Source organism: Acanthaster planci, linkage group LG21 (genome assembly GCF_054643075.1).
Source record: "Acanthaster planci isolate LZ-2023a linkage group LG21, COTS_SCS, whole genome shotgun sequence".
NCBI lineage: Eukaryota > Metazoa > Echinodermata > Asteroidea > Valvatida > Acanthasteridae > Acanthaster > Acanthaster planci.
In genome coordinates this window covers 914,527-932,285 of record NC_141797.1, presented here as the reverse complement: position 1 = coordinate 932,285, position 17,759 = coordinate 914,527, and the positions used below count along the sequence as shown (strand labels likewise).

The 17,759-nt window shown below is 41.6% G+C and overlaps 1 protein-coding gene across 9 annotated transcripts in view; it reads right to left on the bottom strand.

The window, feature by feature from the left end:
• Positions 1 to 55: 55 nt before the first annotated feature.
• Positions 56 to 17,759, bottom strand: part of LOC110982382 (dynamin-binding protein-like) — a 69,330-nt gene continuing 51,626 nt past the window's right edge. For 5 of the 9 annotated variants that reach the window (XM_022240749.2, XM_087130911.1, XM_087130910.1 and 2 more), the window contains 8 exons: positions 16,873 to 16,977; positions 16,037 to 16,168; positions 15,039 to 15,200; positions 11,796 to 11,978; positions 10,976 to 11,158; positions 9,643 to 9,844; positions 8,458 to 8,579; positions 56 to 7,260 (listed from right to left, as the gene is read on the bottom strand). In XM_022240749.2, the coding sequence (XP_022096441.2) occupies positions 7,081 to 7,260; positions 8,458 to 8,579; positions 9,643 to 9,844; positions 10,976 to 11,158; positions 11,796 to 11,978; positions 15,039 to 15,200; positions 16,037 to 16,168; positions 16,873 to 16,977 (1,269 nt within the window). In that variant the 3' untranslated portion in view covers positions 56 to 7,080. Of the gene's footprint in view, positions 7,261 to 8,457; positions 8,580 to 9,642; positions 9,845 to 10,975; positions 11,159 to 11,795; positions 11,979 to 12,358; positions 12,362 to 14,252; positions 14,427 to 15,038; positions 15,201 to 16,036; positions 16,169 to 16,872; positions 16,978 to 17,759 lie in introns of those variants that run through there. The other 4 variants (XM_087130912.1, XM_087130914.1, XM_087130913.1 and 1 more) reach the window with 2 other exon arrangements.

Here is a 17,759-nt window from a genome sequence, read left to right as displayed (position 1 = left end):
AACAACGCACCATACTACCGACCTCATTTAATAGCATGACACACGGAACGTGGTATTGACATTTAACAGTTATTTATTGATGGCAGATCATTTTAAGACAATTCACACTGGAGTTCCAGCATTTACTTTTAATAGTAATTAACGTCAAGGAGAGTACTGAATGACTTTTGATTTGTCTCTTAACAAGGCCGAAGCGGTAGAGCACAAAAAAAAAAAATGACTGGTGCACATCAACATTGGTTTATCGCGACACCGTGTAGCACTGGGAACGTGCAAATGGTGTGGTTTGGTAGCCAGACCACCAGATCTGCAACTCCCTCTTGTTACGGCTGGTGACCAGTCTCCAGATGGAGAGTTCTTGACAAGCGAAGCAAGAATAGTGACCGTGCAATAGGCCTATCAACGTAATACCTAGATTTACATTTTACAAACAAGTGATGGACATGTGCTCCATGTATACCGAGCAAGTAACAAACACGTGGTAAATACTTTACCGAACACTCGAGTTAAACTCGGGTCTTGTTCTCCGTGTTCTGCATGCATTAAAAGGACTTCAGCAAACCTGAACAGAGATCGCGTTGAATAATCATCATCGTACAAACTTGGAATTGTAATCTCAAACAAATGCACCACGCCATGGAATTCAATACTATAGCTATAGTTACCACAAAATATCACCCATCGCAATATTATACAACAAAATATACAATTACACTTCACTTTTTCACGACACACTTATTGTGGTATAAATGGGCTGAACCTTTACAACCAAAACGTCACGCGTTTATATTGCGTTAAGGAACAATCGTGTACATTAGATACTTCCCTAATACAAGCACATAGATTTTGTACATACTATGGACACATATAAACTATATAAATGGTTTGCATATTAATACAGTAGCCACAATTTAAGTTATTGCATTTCGTGGGCAAAGCTTAAAACATACGTCAGCAAATAATACAAAAACATGTCATTTACAATATCACCGATCAAGGGATGTGAATGTTCAATATGCTGCACTACTCGAAGACTGTTCTTTGATGTTCTCAGTATTCGAAGTCAATTGTACGTTGAGTCATTTTTCAACGATGGAATGCTTTAAAAACCTGCACTTCTAAACTGAAACTACGCATGATACCAATGTACCTTGGTGTATGTAGAATTGGCTTGTTTGCGCAACGAATGGCGTCCATACGGCACCTACAAATGACCCAAAACAACATTGATACTTCAAGCAAGTGCCTGCCCTAAAAAAACTCCAGCACGAATATGCATGGAATGTAATTCGGTGTATTAGTTCTGGACGCTCTTGCCGTGTTCTGCAAAGAATGAGAGAGTGAATACTGTGCTACGCGCTGATCAGATTAAGGGTCCAGTATGAGCCTCGAGCTGGACCAAGAGAGGGCGCATTTTTTCTCAGCAACAGAGGCTCCTTTGGCGGAACTGAACTTGGCTGGTTCACGAACGACTACGACGTTACGGTCACATCACCACCAAAATGAACACTCCCGACCAACATCGCTCTTTTCATCCGATGAAGGGATGCTTCTGCTGGAGTCGGATACACTAAGCTGGCAGACTGGTTTGCCATTATTAGGGCTTCTTGTTCTAGTCTGCAGCCAGACCCATAGGGTGCTACGTTGGAACCAGACACCCACCCGACAGCAGGTGTCTGAAACTTTGGGGGGGGGTATCTATAGGTGGATGAAAACGTTTTGGGTACGATGACAGGCAGTAGGAATCCATTTGTCACATTCATTCTGTATGTTCTCTATCTTCGACCGACAAACGTGTCCATATGTTTCTACAGGTACTCCTGAAGGTTTTTATAAGTAAAATTATACATGCAGGTCAGACTGAATAAGTTTGTCCCTATAATGTAATTTGGCAACCAGCCATATAAGCCATTACTGCGATGGCACAACGCTCGTGGACAGGTGGTACGCGCGCGTCGGCATGCCTCTTCGACCAATAGGATGGTCTGACTTGTCGAAATACACGCGCCCGTCAAGCGCGTGATCTCTTCGGAACAGTCTATTCCTCGAAGTCTAGATCCGTAAGTTACAGCACAGACGCTACACTTGTTGCTATTTTAGTGAAAGTCACATGGGTAAAACTATAGGTGAGACTATAGATAGTATTATATAGTAATGTATAGAAAACGACAAAAAGGCAATAGGATACACTGAGAGAAGATATCCTACCTTCACATGCACACGTTCCATATGTTTAAAAATAGTACTTACACAAAGTACAATGATCAAACGTATTATTAAGGAGCGGCTAGCCACCTGCACCACTAAACGAAGTGGGCACACCATCTAAAAGTTCAGGCAATACCTCAAAGAAAACTTTGGATAAATAATGAATTATAAAAACTTGATACGACAATAACATCATGAATGGCACACACTGAGTAAATAAGTACAACGACCGCTGAGTTCCAACACATGAAAGAAAGTACCAAATTGGTTATCAAAAATTAACAGCGCACACTCATGAAAAAACACAAGACGTTTCGGTGACGTACGGCCACATTATCCAGTTCGTGAGTGAGCTGTCATACGCGCGCACGCGTCACTGACTGGAAGCTTCCATTGGTTGAGTACGAAAAAAAAAACAGGTTAAATTCTGGTTCCACGGTTCCGTGTAGCTCTGTGTGCAATGGGTGTGATTCAAACTGATGTGACGTCACACTTACGAACCGGATATTCCTCGAGCAAATGGAAGATTCATACGAATACTAGCTTGTTTTCCTATATCTGCCGAGCATCTGCTACTTACAACGGGAGGCAATGGTATTTCACTCGTTGTACGTATATGAAAGAATCCGTTGAAACAATAATTTAAGTACTATTTTTGTGATCAACTTGTAGAGTAAATAAATTGGGACAGTGAATTACTACGGAGGCTTTTACGACACACATTACTAAGTTCAATATTAAAGGTACATATCATATGGTGCACTTTAAAGATTAGGGTTTAGTAGGAACTGGGAATAAACATTCATTCTATTTCACACAATACCGGTATCTACGCCTAACTTTAGGTAGACCAAAAAATATCATTTTGATTTTTTCATTTTTCTATATCTACTCAATTCATGTATGGACATACGATTATTGCTTGGTTATAAGTTGACACACACATTTCACTATGGGGTATTTTACCATCAGGTCTATCCCCCAAACGGGATATCACAAAAGGGGCAACTTCACATGTTAGTCATAATTACAGCAGGGAAATGATTACATCTTTGGGAGAAAACCGATCAGTACTTTTCTTTACTCACAATTTTCCCCCAAACTAAACATGCCCCAAAAAGTTTCATTTATATAAACTAGCATGGCCTCTGGCGCTTGCTGTACAGTGCCTACGTGCTGGCACGGGTATGCAAGTTCAATTTGGCCACCGTGTAGCTTTTGAACTGCACGTTCTTCTGTCTAAACAGAAAAATTGATGAATAATGCTAAATATCGTGGAGCCTACAGTTCACAGTATTGTCACTTTTCTTTAAACATGTTCACCAACCATTCTCAAACGAGATCAAGTGGCTGAAGTAGGTAAGTTTGATGGTTGACAGTTCTTCTTCACCACTCTTGATTTCCATTCTTCAAAGTGATCGAAAGTGAAAGATATCTACTGAACCCTTTCGCAGTTATGGAAGATAAGCACTGTGGAATGTATATTGTTTCTTTGTGGACTGGTATCATTTTTCCAGACAATAACGTGAACATCTTCGGCCCGGATTTGGAACGGTGGGTCACATATTGGAACATTTTTTATCATGGGTATCATGGGTAAACTATTTAAAAATGTGAGCCGTGGAAAGATCTGTAGGTTTGAGTGAAATTCATCCACCAATGCCACAACTGAATTACCTGAGTAGACAAGTACAAGATATAACCTTTTAGGCCATTTTTGCACGAAATCTGATCTTGCTTTAAGCAGTGTAGCAGTCATGACCTCTTAAGATCACGACGAGACCTCTAGTCTGAATCCAAGTTCCAAGCCATTCAAATGAACTCGAACATAAGCATTCTATGGGGAAGGTTCGATCAAGGACCACAAATAACCAGAGTTCGGCTATCTCTAATCGACTATCTCTATCGCACTTTAGTCGACGATGGTTGGACTAGGCTAGTCAACTATTCGCGACCAGCTTACCGAGGGTTGTCGCGTCGTTGTTTTCCATAAACCATTTTTAATAGCGCAGTGCAGAGGGGACCAGTTATAAGAAAAATGCCGGAAAACAGTATTTCACTAATAACGACCACTTTCAATTTGACTTTTTACTCTGCCTACAGCCACCTTTTATCCCTTCGGCTTAACGACCTGACAACGGTTGACTAGGGTCGTTCGCACTTCAACTACACTGCACATGCGCTAGGTACGTCATGAATCAATCACTAGTTAACTGGTGGACATTGATCGAATTTGCCCCTGGTCACTGTTCACCCGGCTACTTGTGACTGGTCTCGACTACAACACTGGCCTTAAGGCAGCCATATTAATTTTTTTAATAGATTTTAAATCTCGTTCAGATAGGCCTATTGTATGAGACACAGTTTAAGAGGGCAAAGATTTGATAAGCCGTAAAACGGATACCTCCTTTTCATTCTCCCTACACCTAACTGATGCACAATATGAATAAATGGTTCCCCTCTGAACCAGGGATTCCTGTCCATTACAATTTTGGAATTCATTCATCCAAAATCATTCATAAAAACTGAATTACTCAACTCTCACGACTTGACAACCTGCTCCTGCAATAAAAACAGTAAAACGAATGGAAAATGCAGCTTTTGTCTTAAAAAAATGAGCTTAATGCAAAACTTTTTAACAATACTGACCAAAAGACAATAAAGAGCATAACCCGGCACTGTCACAAAAAGGTTAATATAAACACGTTTAAATAAAAACACCTGTTAAAATCTAATTTAGCCAAACGCAGAACTTTTCCTTTTGCAATCAACAAATGTTTACAAACATGATTGGAAAAAGAGGAAACATTCGTTGAAAACGATTTTTTAAAAAGCCACGGTTCTATTTGTGAACTGACTGTGGGTGCTGCACAATACTGGGAACAGCAGTTCAGCGTGGCAGGTACTGTGCTCTTCCGACAAAACTGGAACAGAACTGGAACGATGATTAAAGGGTGATTGACACTTGTAAACTGATTGGTAGAGACTGTTCAGGCAGACTGTGCGACCATGCGATATCATCTCGCCGTCTTGAAGGAGACCAACCTTCCTCGCAAGTTTCATAATAACTAATGATTCTGTCTCACTAAATCAACTGTAACTGTTTTTCACATCAAGTTCTTTCAAAACAAATTTATGGGCTCAGACATAGTTTTTCTTACATATGTAATTTAAAATTATGGTTCAGTATTTCTGATTTGCAATCTCGTTCAAAAAGAAAGCTTTGTCCTAATCTGCAAATGTTAATTAGCAGAAACACTTTTACTCCCCATTTCAATGGGTAAATGTCCAGTCAATTAATGTATTCATAGTTCTGAGACACATGTCCGTCTAAAAAGAAGCACTGACTATGAAAGACCCGTCTCAGCTGTTCTACAATTGCAGAGCCAGGAGTCACCTTTTTTTAAAAATTGTGCAACTGTCTTTCCAGGCAAGACTGGGCAATAAGGATGGAGTAAAAAAAATACAAATCAACTTTTTTCATAAGCCCTGTACATAAGTAGCAACTCAACTACAACAATCATATTTTTTCGGTTTTTACTCTTCGCCGTTAGTGCAAGGGCATTTCCACAGTTGGTCAGGATCAACCATTATACAGTAAAGTCTGGTATCTAACCTTCCCTTCACACTCTAAGTATTGTGGGTAACCTGGGACCAGTCCACCTTTACAGCTGGCTAAGTTAGATCAGGGACAGTCTGTCAACCACAGGTCAATTGTCCTTGGTAACAAGGCACAGAATATGCCCTGGGTACCAGAATGGATCAGCTGTTTGATCAAAGGTCGTCACTTGGACTTGCCCACTGTGGACAAACTGGAGAGCACCCTCTGCCGGTCATGCACAGGTAACATGACACCAGTCCAAGCACGATACCACTCTACGCAGGTCACCCACCTTTCCCATATGTCTTCATCACTGGCTTCAGGCTTAATGTCTTGAGAGTCTAGTCTCCCGTGTCAAGTTCTATGCAATCTCATCACCTGCTCTAGTGAGGCTGAATGCCAGGTCCAAGTCCAAAGTGTTCTGATTTATTTCCAACTAGGAAACAAGTGAAACTAATTAGAAAGTCAGAGGTGGATTCAAAGGCAGGAAAAAGGCCATGCATGTCTACTATAACAGTAAAAAGAAACAATGTCAAGCGCCAGTTGTCGCTCAAAGATCCCTTTGTTAATGCCCAGAATATTCTACAATCTTTTTTAACGTCTTTCACCAATGGGGAGTTTTAACGATACGGTTCTGCCTAACCGTGGTTACATCTCAGGTTGTGTCTATCACTACCCTGACTTTGAAGTTCACAGCTCCAACGGCCCATTATCAACTCAAAGATGGAGATATTTACAAGTTGTTTAAATTGAAGAGGCCTTCAAGTGGCTTTGATTTTAGAGACAAGGTCTGTGAAAGCAACAAAGCTGAGATCTGGAAATGTCCTGATAACAGGGCATCAGGGGTTGTAAGCAGGGTTCCTACAGAAATCTAAAAACAAAATTCCATGACATATCCGCAATTTTCCCAGGCCAAAATATGACGATTGTCATGACATTTGATGCCCTTTTGCAGGGAAAACTTGTGTGGTATTGTGAATGGAAGACTGCCAAAGCCAAGACTACAGACTGACTACAATAGCTTGTCAAATTATCATTATTTCATTTTCACAACAAAAGTGGCCTATCAAAAATAACCCTTGGATGATCTTGATTTCTGTGACTTTTTGATGACTTTTCTGACAACAGGTTTTCAGGACAACGTACTTTTCTGCAAATTTCTGTGACTTTTCGGAACGACTTGTTTTCCAGGATTTTTCATGACTGCGGGAACCCTTGTATTTTTATTTGAAGCTTGGAATGGGCAGGTATAATCACCGACTGGGCCGGATTCAATCAATCTTGGCGAGGTACGCCGAGGGCACGTAGCCGCGCTGCCCGTTCTTGTCCACCAGCCACCACTCCGAGTTGCCCTCGATGTCCTGGTCCGAGATCAGCTGGACCACATCCCTCTCGGTCAGCGTCAGCTCATTCTCTGCCGACGCCGTGAACTCCCACTCCGCATAATAATACTGCAAAAGCCGACAAAAAAATCATCAGATGAGATTTGAAGTTTTTTCTGGTGAAGGTGGCAAGTAACAGCTTTGCAGTACCACCATTCGGAATATCTCTTTGTCGAGTATGTTTGGTTCTTAAAAACCCTTAAGTTCCCTTGATTTGGATCCTGTTCTGAAAAGAGCCTTAAGTGCCCTTGAGTTGGATCCTGTTCTGAAAAGAGCCTTAAGTGCCCTTGAGTTGGATCCTGTTCTGAAAAGAACCTTAAGTGCCCCTGAGTTGGATCCTGTTCTGAAAAGAACCTTAAGTGCCCTTGAGTTGGATCCTGAGTTAGCATCCTCTTTACATCTCACTGCCTCCAGACTGCTTCATCACTGAAACCCTTGCAGTCTCCTGACGATGGACAGAGCATGCTGTTTGAACGTTGAGTACCCTCTGGTTCTTTTCAGAACCACTCATACTCACAAAGGAGATATTTTGCATGGTGATACAGCAAACCTATTTAAAAATTATCAAGCTTGCTTGTTGATGCTTTCCTGGTTTCATGTAGCATGCTGCATGACTCCTACTGTATATGCTCTAACCCTCATACATGACAGTTGTCTGCATCATGTAGGTATGTGCAATAGCCATGCGCTGGACCAAGGGAGGGCGCCATTTTCTTAGTAACGGAGGCTCCTTTGGCTGGAACTGAACTTCTCAGGTTCAGAAACAACTAAGCAAATCCATCGCCACCAACAAATTTAGCACTACCGACCAACATGGGTCTTTTCAACCAATGAGGGGGTGCTTCTGCTCGAGGCGGATATAACCAATGAGTCTGCATTTCATAGAGTTGGAATTTCAAAATAAGGAGATGGGTTGCCTACGTGAGGCACATACCATAGTTTGTGGGGTATTTCACAAAACAATAGGTGATACTGAACAAAATTCAGTTTGAAATATACAAATTTTGCCTTCTTCATATTTTTTTCACCGGAGCAGGTATTTTTGAATGGGAATAAAAGAGTGGCGGCTCGATTCAAATAAGTAAGTTTACGACCAGCTAGGGGCGTGACATTGACTCAGTCTATCATTATCTCTATGCCCCTATTTGGTGTTGAACATGCCAACCTAACCCCAATGATCCCCTTATTTTAATATCTACCAAAGCACAGCGCTTTATTTTTCTTGGACATAGGCTGTGATAACAAGCACGGATTGACAATGCTAACCTGCGCTTGTTGCTGCATTCGAGTGAATGCATTCCAGTCGTCGTCGCTGCCGTAACCTTCCGGGCTCGTTGTCTCTCCGCCCACAGCTTGAAGGATAGAGGACGGAATGAACCCTTGCGATGCTGAGACAGGGGAAAGAAATAAATACTTAGTCAAATTTGAAATGTTCTTATGGTTTTACAGTTGAGTTCCAGTTCAATTTGGGTTTCTTGTTGGTGTTCCTGAGAAGGGTGCTTTGCATAACATCATGCACTGCTTTTCCTGAAGCTGGAAATCGGTAACAGTCAGGGTAGCAATGGTCATCACATCGCCATTCACGCCATTCAAGACAGTGATATGGTTCTCTATGCTTCCCTGGATGTAGAGATGATCTGAGTACTTTTTTCTTGGCCCAATGAGCAGGGGTAATAGTGACGACGTCACAAGTGAGTGCTTCAAATTTAGGATTTCCTACAAGGAATTTTCTGTGACAACGAATTTAAGTAACTTCAGTTGCTTTTGTCCACACAAAAAAGCTTGAAATGGCCTACGGAGGTTGAAAATCTGGAACCAATGACTCGAGGGGAATCATTTGTAAAGTTCTACTGGGTATGAACGGACAATGCCTCTGGTATCTTGTTCATTCAAAAAGTCAGAATTTGTCATGAAACAGTCTTGCCATCAACAAGTTCACCGACAAGAACAAAAACTGAAAGGCATTAATTCAATTTCTCAAATTGCTTGTAAAATCCAACAAACTATTGCTGAAAGTCGAGTCTTTTTTTATTACCAACCTCTCTGCCAAATACTGACATGGTCACAAGGCAACAAAGCTGAACAACATGGGCACTGGACAGGAAATGAACAAAGGTTAAATTACAGACTAAACACCAGATTTCAGACTCTCCCAATTCAGTAAAAATTACATTTCAACCAGGGAAATACTCAAAAAAGTACTTGGTCAAGTGCTTTGAAGCACTCTTGCTCTCTTTTTTTTTTCAGAACAAAAGTATTTCAAAGTACTTAGTGTTGTATTCTTTGAATTTTGAGTTCTTTATATTGTTTTTTCCCAAACGGTGATGGTTTAAAACTTTTCAGCTTTGTTCTGTCTTAACCAGTCTAATAGTTAGCAGTGAAGTTGGTACTCAAAAAGTACTTGATTACAAAATTTGAACATAACGGAAACCCAGACACAATTAGACTTACCTCCGTTGTCGACGTACCACTTCTGTCCGCTTCCTGTCGGGTCCTGCTCTTTGATGATGCCCACGATTTCGCCCTTCTTGACCGACATGTCCATTGGCTGCTGGGCACTGAAGTCCGTGGACACCAGGTAGACTCGGTTGGCAGGGTACCGGGAGTTGACGCTGGCTTTTTGCTTCTCAGACTGTGAGCTGGGATCTGGCCTCTGTGATATCAAGAAACGAGAGACCTCATGTGTGATTCATCGTCCATTATCTCTCATGTTCTTTCCCTGACAAACCTGGTCCATGCTAAAACTCTGAAGTTTTCTTACTCTGTTTGTTTTTTTTCCCAAGAGCAAATTCGTCATACTAACTACAGTGGAACGCTGCTATACCGAACACCGCTACACCGAACATTCAACTGTACCGAACATTTGGCTGTACCAAACATCGTTCTTGGCTCCCAATATTTTGTGCACAAAACCTAAAGAACATTTTGCAGTTGCAAATCAACCGAGATTTGCCACAGCATGCATAGCTTCATGACTTTTAGGATAAACTAAATATCAATTTTGTAACTCAAGATTTAATAAAATACAAAAATGATTAACAGATACATTTCTAGAAACCTCAAACGTGAATGCAAAGGCAAAACATCACAAAAACAGTGAATCATAGTATCACAAGAGGGCGCACTTCAGTTAGACAAGAGAGGGCGCTATTTAACATGGCAACGAAACGTTCTGCAGTTAATTTCGCTATACCGACAATTGCTGTACCGAACATTAAGTGTGGACCCCGTCGTGTTCGTTATAGTGGTGTTCCACTGTATGCCTAAAAATGCACTGCTTTTTGTTACAATTCTGAATCTAATTTCAAACACCAAAAACAAAACCCAGGTAGTTTTTCCATTTTCACTTCAGCTACAATCCCCAGTTTAATTCAATTACATTACATTTATTTCCTCCTCATGGCAAAATAAAAGTGGTAACAATGTTGGAGATAGAACGTGATCGTTGTTAAATGGAGTGGTGTCAGACTATTGTGGGGTCCCAAACTTCACTTACAGGTTTTTTTAACCGTGGCCTTAACATTTTGATATAATAAAAAAAATGTTAAATATTCTAAACAAAAACTTATGCCCATAGAAACTTTAAATCTCAGGTTCCCAAAATGAAAAGCTTTACCTGACTTTCAACCCAAAATGGCTGACCCATGAATAAAATCTCGTTTACATTTTCCGAATTTTGCACCGCATTATCAAAAAGGTTTATAAAGAGAGAGAAACAGGAAGCTGATTTACTACTTCTTCTTGGGCCCTACAAATGAAATGAACGAAATGAGCCATGACTCACTGGTGCGCTAGGTGGCGGTGTTGGCTCTGAGTTGGTCCCGTACGCCGTTCGCCGGTCACTCTTCTTCATATCAAGACTCTTAGGGACGAATGAAAACTTGTGCATGCCTTCAATGGCCACTAGGTGCGACGTTTCAAAAGTCTTCATGATGTCTACGGTTGAGTTGTTTTTAACGATGGACAGCTAATACAGAGAAACAAAATCCTTTGATTAAAATGTGACAGGCATCGATACCCTGTTATCAAAACAAAGTTAATGCATGTGCTGAATGATTTTGTTGCTAACCGTCAAGTTGTTCATTCCGTTTACCCAACAGGTGCCGGGCCGTCTGCTTCTTTTTCTGACACAAAGCTTTTTTTTTTATTGATTCAAGCCCTCAGGAGTTCCAACACTGATGTTTTGCAGTCATTTTAGCCACAATTTTTATAGATATTGGGCAATTTGCATGAAATGTCCACTTTTCAAAGGCAGGCTTGTTTAACTGAAAATGTTGATATTTCCCAAAGCCATGCTAAATTCACGAGCAGTCACGCATTCATGAGACCATGAACCATACATGACCACCACAATAAAAGCCTTTGTTTGAATGCATTGAAATTTCACAGATACACTCTGAATGAAGATCTCTATATTTATATCAAGTTTCAAAAAGATTGGTCCAGGGACGGTCAAGATCCGGGGGGGGGTCTGCCAACCCCAAGCAGTTACAAGGTCCAAAATACCCAGCTCCTTTAAGAATCAATGAGTTCACACAACAATTACACAATGTATTATGGAAACCGGGTGTCTCATTTGACTTCACATGCTTCAGTAGCCTCACCTCCAGCAGTGGATAAAGTTTCTTGAGAGTGGAGTTAATATGATCTCTCTCGGCTTCAACAAACGACACCACGCAGCTCTTGAAGAGAGACAAGCCCATGTCGCAGAGTTTGGGCAGCTCGTCCTTCAGCTGAATGTTCAGGGCTTCGTAGTTCTTCCGGGCGACTTCTTTCTCATCCTTGAGCTGGGTGAGTGAAATCACATCAGTTCCAATCAATACCGAATCGACTTAAGAGAATCAGATTTAGGTTACAATCTTTGGGTGAGGTTGAAAGGAGTTTACCTCAATCAGTCTGGAATGCAGTAGGGAAAGCTTTGGGTAATGAGGGGCAGTGTTGTATTTGAGTCCATCGCAAATCAACCATCCCACAGTCAAATTAAATGCTTCTTAAAACAACAAACTGTGATGAAAGTGTTCCTTTATCACTGTCAATCCTCCACCCTCCCCAGTTGCTTGAGAGTGGACTTATAAATTGACCAGTCATTTACAGGACTGTGACGGTGGGAACAGGCCAAACACGCCAAGTTTAAAACGGGAGTTTTGTCCAGAGTGATTCTGCAGACTTCCTGAAGTGGCATCGCACCCACAGATAGACGGTGCTGCATTTTTGTGCAAACTCCAAACACCAATATTAACCATTCTCTCAATCCTTTTATGACACAAACATAATTTATCTTTAGTTGACTGGTGGCCGGCCGTAAGTATAAAGCAAAAGAACAATCCATGCGCAGCTATAGAGATACAAAATAATAAATACCATTGCTACCCACTCGCTGACAATACAACCGTCTTTGCAAACAATGTGGCAAATGTACATTTCGGGACAAAACTTAACACCAACCAAGAGTAGTGCATGTAAAGCAGACTTTGACCAACCACACAAAAACTTGGCAATATGACAGAGGTCTGTTGGTTGAAGTGTCACTGAAAGATGGTCTGACTGTGGTCTTGTTGAGTCCAGTTGAAGTGAACGTGGCTCAAACTTTGGTTTGCCAGACTGGGTCTGACCAACCGACTGAAAGTCCAGAGTCAAGCGATTCCTTTCTAATCAAATCAATCCAATCTAATCATATCATTCCGATCTAATCAAATCAATTCAATTTCAAAAACATGCAGCAGTGCAGTCTTTAAAACACATGCTTGAAAGGGAAAAACAAGACACAAGTACGACTTGAAAACATTTCATTAGAATGCATCCAACCACTAAAAACATTTTCCACTAAAATTTTCTGTTCTGAAAAACCTTGGCAGAGTTTTAATAGCAGTAGAGTCCTTAACTCTACAGCCCTGAATGCTTCAAAGTACTACTTGGTAGTAAAATCTAGCACACAACGCTGTCGCTTGTAAGAGGACATGACCTTATTGTTCTCTGAAGCCATAAAATACAATAGATAAGACAATGTACCATACAGTGCTGTGGCACTATGACTGCATGGCTTTATTGTTCTCTGTATGAGTAACAATGGAGGGTGCTCTAGCCAGAAGTAGTGCTTTGTAGCGCTAGGCTCTTCACGCTTTGACTACTACGTAGTATTTTGCAGAACTGAGTACTGTAAGCCAAACGATATGCGTGACTGTTGGGGTTAAAACAAGCCCAGTCTAGTAATGTGGATAGCCATGTATAGCTTGGGGCAAAATGGGGGGTAACACTTGGTAAGCTAACAGGAAAAACATAAAAACTGCATGAGCTTTCATAGCAACAACTGCTGGTGGCAGCATGTCGCAACATGCTGCCACCAGCAGTTGTTGCTATGAAAGCTCACAATCTTGGGCTAGTCAATTTACCACCGTGTGCCTCTCTCCATCTAGGAGCAAACGGGTACCTGTGAGGGCGATATGGTTATGTAATAGCCGTGTGCCCCTGATAGGACTGCATCAGCTAGTAAACTCCCCAGGGAGCTGAGATGGTTTCAGGAATGTTCGGTTGTCGTGAGCCCAATGCTTTGGGATAATGATAATGCCCCTTGAGCATCAGTTGTGATGGATATGTGCACTGGATATAAATATCCACTATTATTAGCCTCAGAGGCAAGCATTGAACAATAGCAGAGGAATGCTTTTCTTACTGCTGATTTGAATAGCTTGTGTCTTGGCTTAAGACTTGTGACCGACTTCTAGCGACTTGTGGGCTTGACTTCAACACTTCTCAATCGGCAATTATTCATGCAATAGTCACAATACACCATGCAACAATACAAGCAAAATCATCAGCCACTTTTATCTACATTAACATCAAACTCATAAAACAAGCATAAAAAAAAACTGGCACGTTAAACATGTACATTAAATTTCAGTCTCAAGATCTGACGAGTTTCAAAAATTTGACTGTACAGACCTGGACTTCAACTTGCACAGTATAGTATCACTAACAAATGGCAAAGTGCAAACCGAAAATTCAAAATCGCACATCAACACCGGTAACACGAATGCAATCGGACAATGCCCGACTACACGTACAATCTATCGGCACAACACCACAACGTAATGGCAGGGCGGGGAGGGCTTCGTTAGGTGGTGGGAGGGGTGACGAATTCCAACCTCCTTCCGCGGTTTCTCCTTCAGCCGTTTGTGGCTGCCGACTGACGTGGCGTCGTCGTCACTGTCCTCCAGGTCCTTCTCCTTGCTTTTGTGCTGACGGTGTTTAAAAATCAAGCTGGCTGGTTTGAAATTTCTTAGAAAGTGTTCATAGGACACACAAAGGAACGAGCTGGGGCATAGACAGAGGGGGGAGGACAGTTATTAGGGGAGGGGCATAACGTAACACCCCTAATTTGTAACCAGATCCACAGAATGCATCTTACAGTCAATACTTTTTTGATCATTTGGTTTTAGCTTATATTGGAAAGAGCAAACAGCCGTTTGTCTGGATGTTTCATTCCCGCCTGGCATCCTGAGGAAAATGTACATTATGTGGCTGGAAAATGATGAGGGTTCCTGCTGATTTCCATTACGCAAGATTCTTTTAAAGCCCTAAGACTCAAATGCTGCTCTGGTGACTCGAACTCACTTTGTTAGGTTTCGGTCAAATCTGTCATTTTCTGGGCAAAATTAACACTAAAATGCCATTCTTGTTTGCACATTTGCTGTTATTTTCTCAGAGTTTTGTCAGAAAACTTTTTTGGGAAGAGAAAGAGTGTAAAAGGTTCATGAAGGAAAGAACTAAGCTGCGTGATTCAACTGTTGTCTTAGAACGTTAACGGGTTGGAGAGAAAGAAAATGAGATCCACAGATTTTTAAACTAACCTGTTTGACACGATCTTTATCCTTGTTCTTTTCTAGCTTGTTGCTGAAGCTGTCGTAATCGAGGAGCTTGTCATATCTCTTCTGGATCAGCTTGTGCGGACCTTGGAACATGATCAGCAGACCGTTGAGTGGAGATATGACCCGTTGTTGAACAAATAACGTCTGCTCAAGATGGAAACGGAGAGAATCAAGTTCTTCTTAAATATTTATAAAGCTCATTGTTTATTTTGAAAACCACAAGTCAAAAGCTTGCCGACCCTACACAAGACCCTCTGTGTCATTTTGGGTGCGTTCGATTAGCTTCCCTGAACACACCAGTGTTACACTCAAGGGAAGCCTCAAAATGAGGCTAATCGAACACTGCAGTGTGTTTGCCAAGGCATTCTGGGAAAGGGTCAAGTCCCTGCCACATTCCATCATGTCCATGCTCGAACAGTCCATCACGTCATTACACTTTGGCATCCTTCAGAGACCTGCCTGCCGGCCAGGGTAGTGGTGGCTGACACCAGGGCAGGCAAGAAGATCATGTGATGGCTAAACGAAAGCTCTCGTGTAAGTTTGACTTACACGTGTAAGCTAATCGAACCCACCCTTTGGAGGACATAAGGTAAGCACATAAAGTTTTGTTGAACTACATCGTCCAATAGCTACTCTACAAGATTGCGTCCTGGTTTACCGGTAGTTTGGTTTGACTCGACTCACATTGTCAAAAACTGACTCCATAACCAGGAGTCACCAATTCTACCCATTAGGTCACAAGACTGTTTCTCCTCTCTGCCTTGAGCAGAAGCACCCCATCGTTGATTGAAAGGAGCCATGTTGGCGGGGAGCGTTCATTTAGTTGGTAGTCGTGCAAGCACAATGCATGAAGTTCATTGTCGGTTGTGGACCAGCTAAGTGCAGTTTTAACCAAAGAAGCCTCTGTTGCTGGGAAAATTGCACCATCTCTCTTGGTCCAGCATGGGGCTCATTAGATCAGTCACTGGTTGTCAACTTACATAATCTTTGTAGAGTTTGTTGGCTAGGTGTCGCTGCACCGCTTCGTATTTGTTGACTTCATGCAGGTTGGATTGGCTGGCGTAGTAGTCTGAAATGTCACTGCCAACGGCTGCCTCGGAGGATGTGGCATCCTGGGAAAAAAAAACGAAAATTCTGGCATAGAATCCATAGATCATAGATGTAAAAAAAAAAAACAGCCCCCTGTGTTCTGTATTAACCATTTGCTGCTGGGTGTAATTTGAAGTTGCATGACAAAAAACCAGGTGATTTTGAAAATTTTCCATTTTCAAAATTTTTCAGAAAATCATAGATTCGTTTACAGGACGTTTTCACCCACACGAATGACTGTCTGGTGGCTACTTTAATCTGAAAGACAACATCTATTGGCACCCGAGTATTTCAGCCAGGCCTGCTGCCTTGTCGAAAGAGCCCAGATTGTGTGGTGTTAGGTAATTTCCTTTTGTTCCTGAAACTGCCACAGTGAGCTATTGGCGTCTTTTTAATTGGGGCCAGATGAGCGTGCAGCAGTATTGTTTCGTTCACCACTGGAGTGATGGAGCACTTCTGTCTCTGGTGGTAATCTGCTCACGCTGAATGCCAAAAACAGTGGTATAATCTTTCAAAACAATCACGGATTTCATCCGCTCATGACAACTGAGAAAATGTTGGCAATTCCCATCATCTCGGTCTTTGTTCCAAGTACCGTCTTTGTTACAAGGCTCATCTCTTTTGTCCGATTTCGGGCTCCCCGACTTTACGAAAAAGAACACATACCCGAAACCGGGCTCCTCGGCAACATACGGTTAAGGGTTGTGAGTACAAAAGAATCCCTGACCTTGAGTTGTTCTAGGTAGGCGTTGATGTCTTTGACATAAATCCTGATGGTCTTCTCCAGGTTGCGGAACCTTCTCTCCATCTGGTCAAATTCCCCATCAACGGTCTGGAACCAAAAGGGTTGGAAAATCGAGGAACCGAAGTTAAATAAAGGGTGACTTTTGTCCCAATCTTGATCACGCCTGAAGCATTTTTGTCAGCTTCTTAAAAAGTCTGACCCTTAAAAACTCTCTCCCTCCATAAAAACGAACAAACAGGATTTGAATCGTCACTTTTACTTTGTTCAAGAGATGTCCATCTATGGAGGACCAATTCCTAGAGGCGAAGACAATTTCATCCAAATACCCATATTAGTTCATTCAAAATAATATATGGATAGCCAAAGTTTCTAGCATCCTTCACCCAGAATTGCTTTTCTCTTTTGTTTTTTGTTGATGACACACCTGACTAGATCATACAAAATGAGTATTAACGTCTTTTCTTCAGCCATACTGGTTAAAAGTGCATCAATACAAGCTTAGTTTGCTGCTTCTAATGCAAATTTAACCTGCATCACTGAAAAAGAACTTTAATACTCATTTTGTGAGACCAATCCATTTGGTATCCCGGTGTAAATGGACATTTTGTGGTAGGAAAACGTTAAGGGTTCCTATAGGCCTCAAGTGGGACCAAGAGAGGGCGCTGTTTTCTTTAGCAATGAAGGCTCCTTTGGTACCAAACAGCACTCTGTTGGTTCAGGAACGATTATGAAATGTACACATCACGGTTGCATCCTTATCAACAAAATGAACACTCCTGACCAACGCGGCTCTTTTCAACCAATGAGGGCATGGTGCTGCTCGAGACAGATTGATTAATCAGAAAGATCACTTGAAAGATTTTCAATGT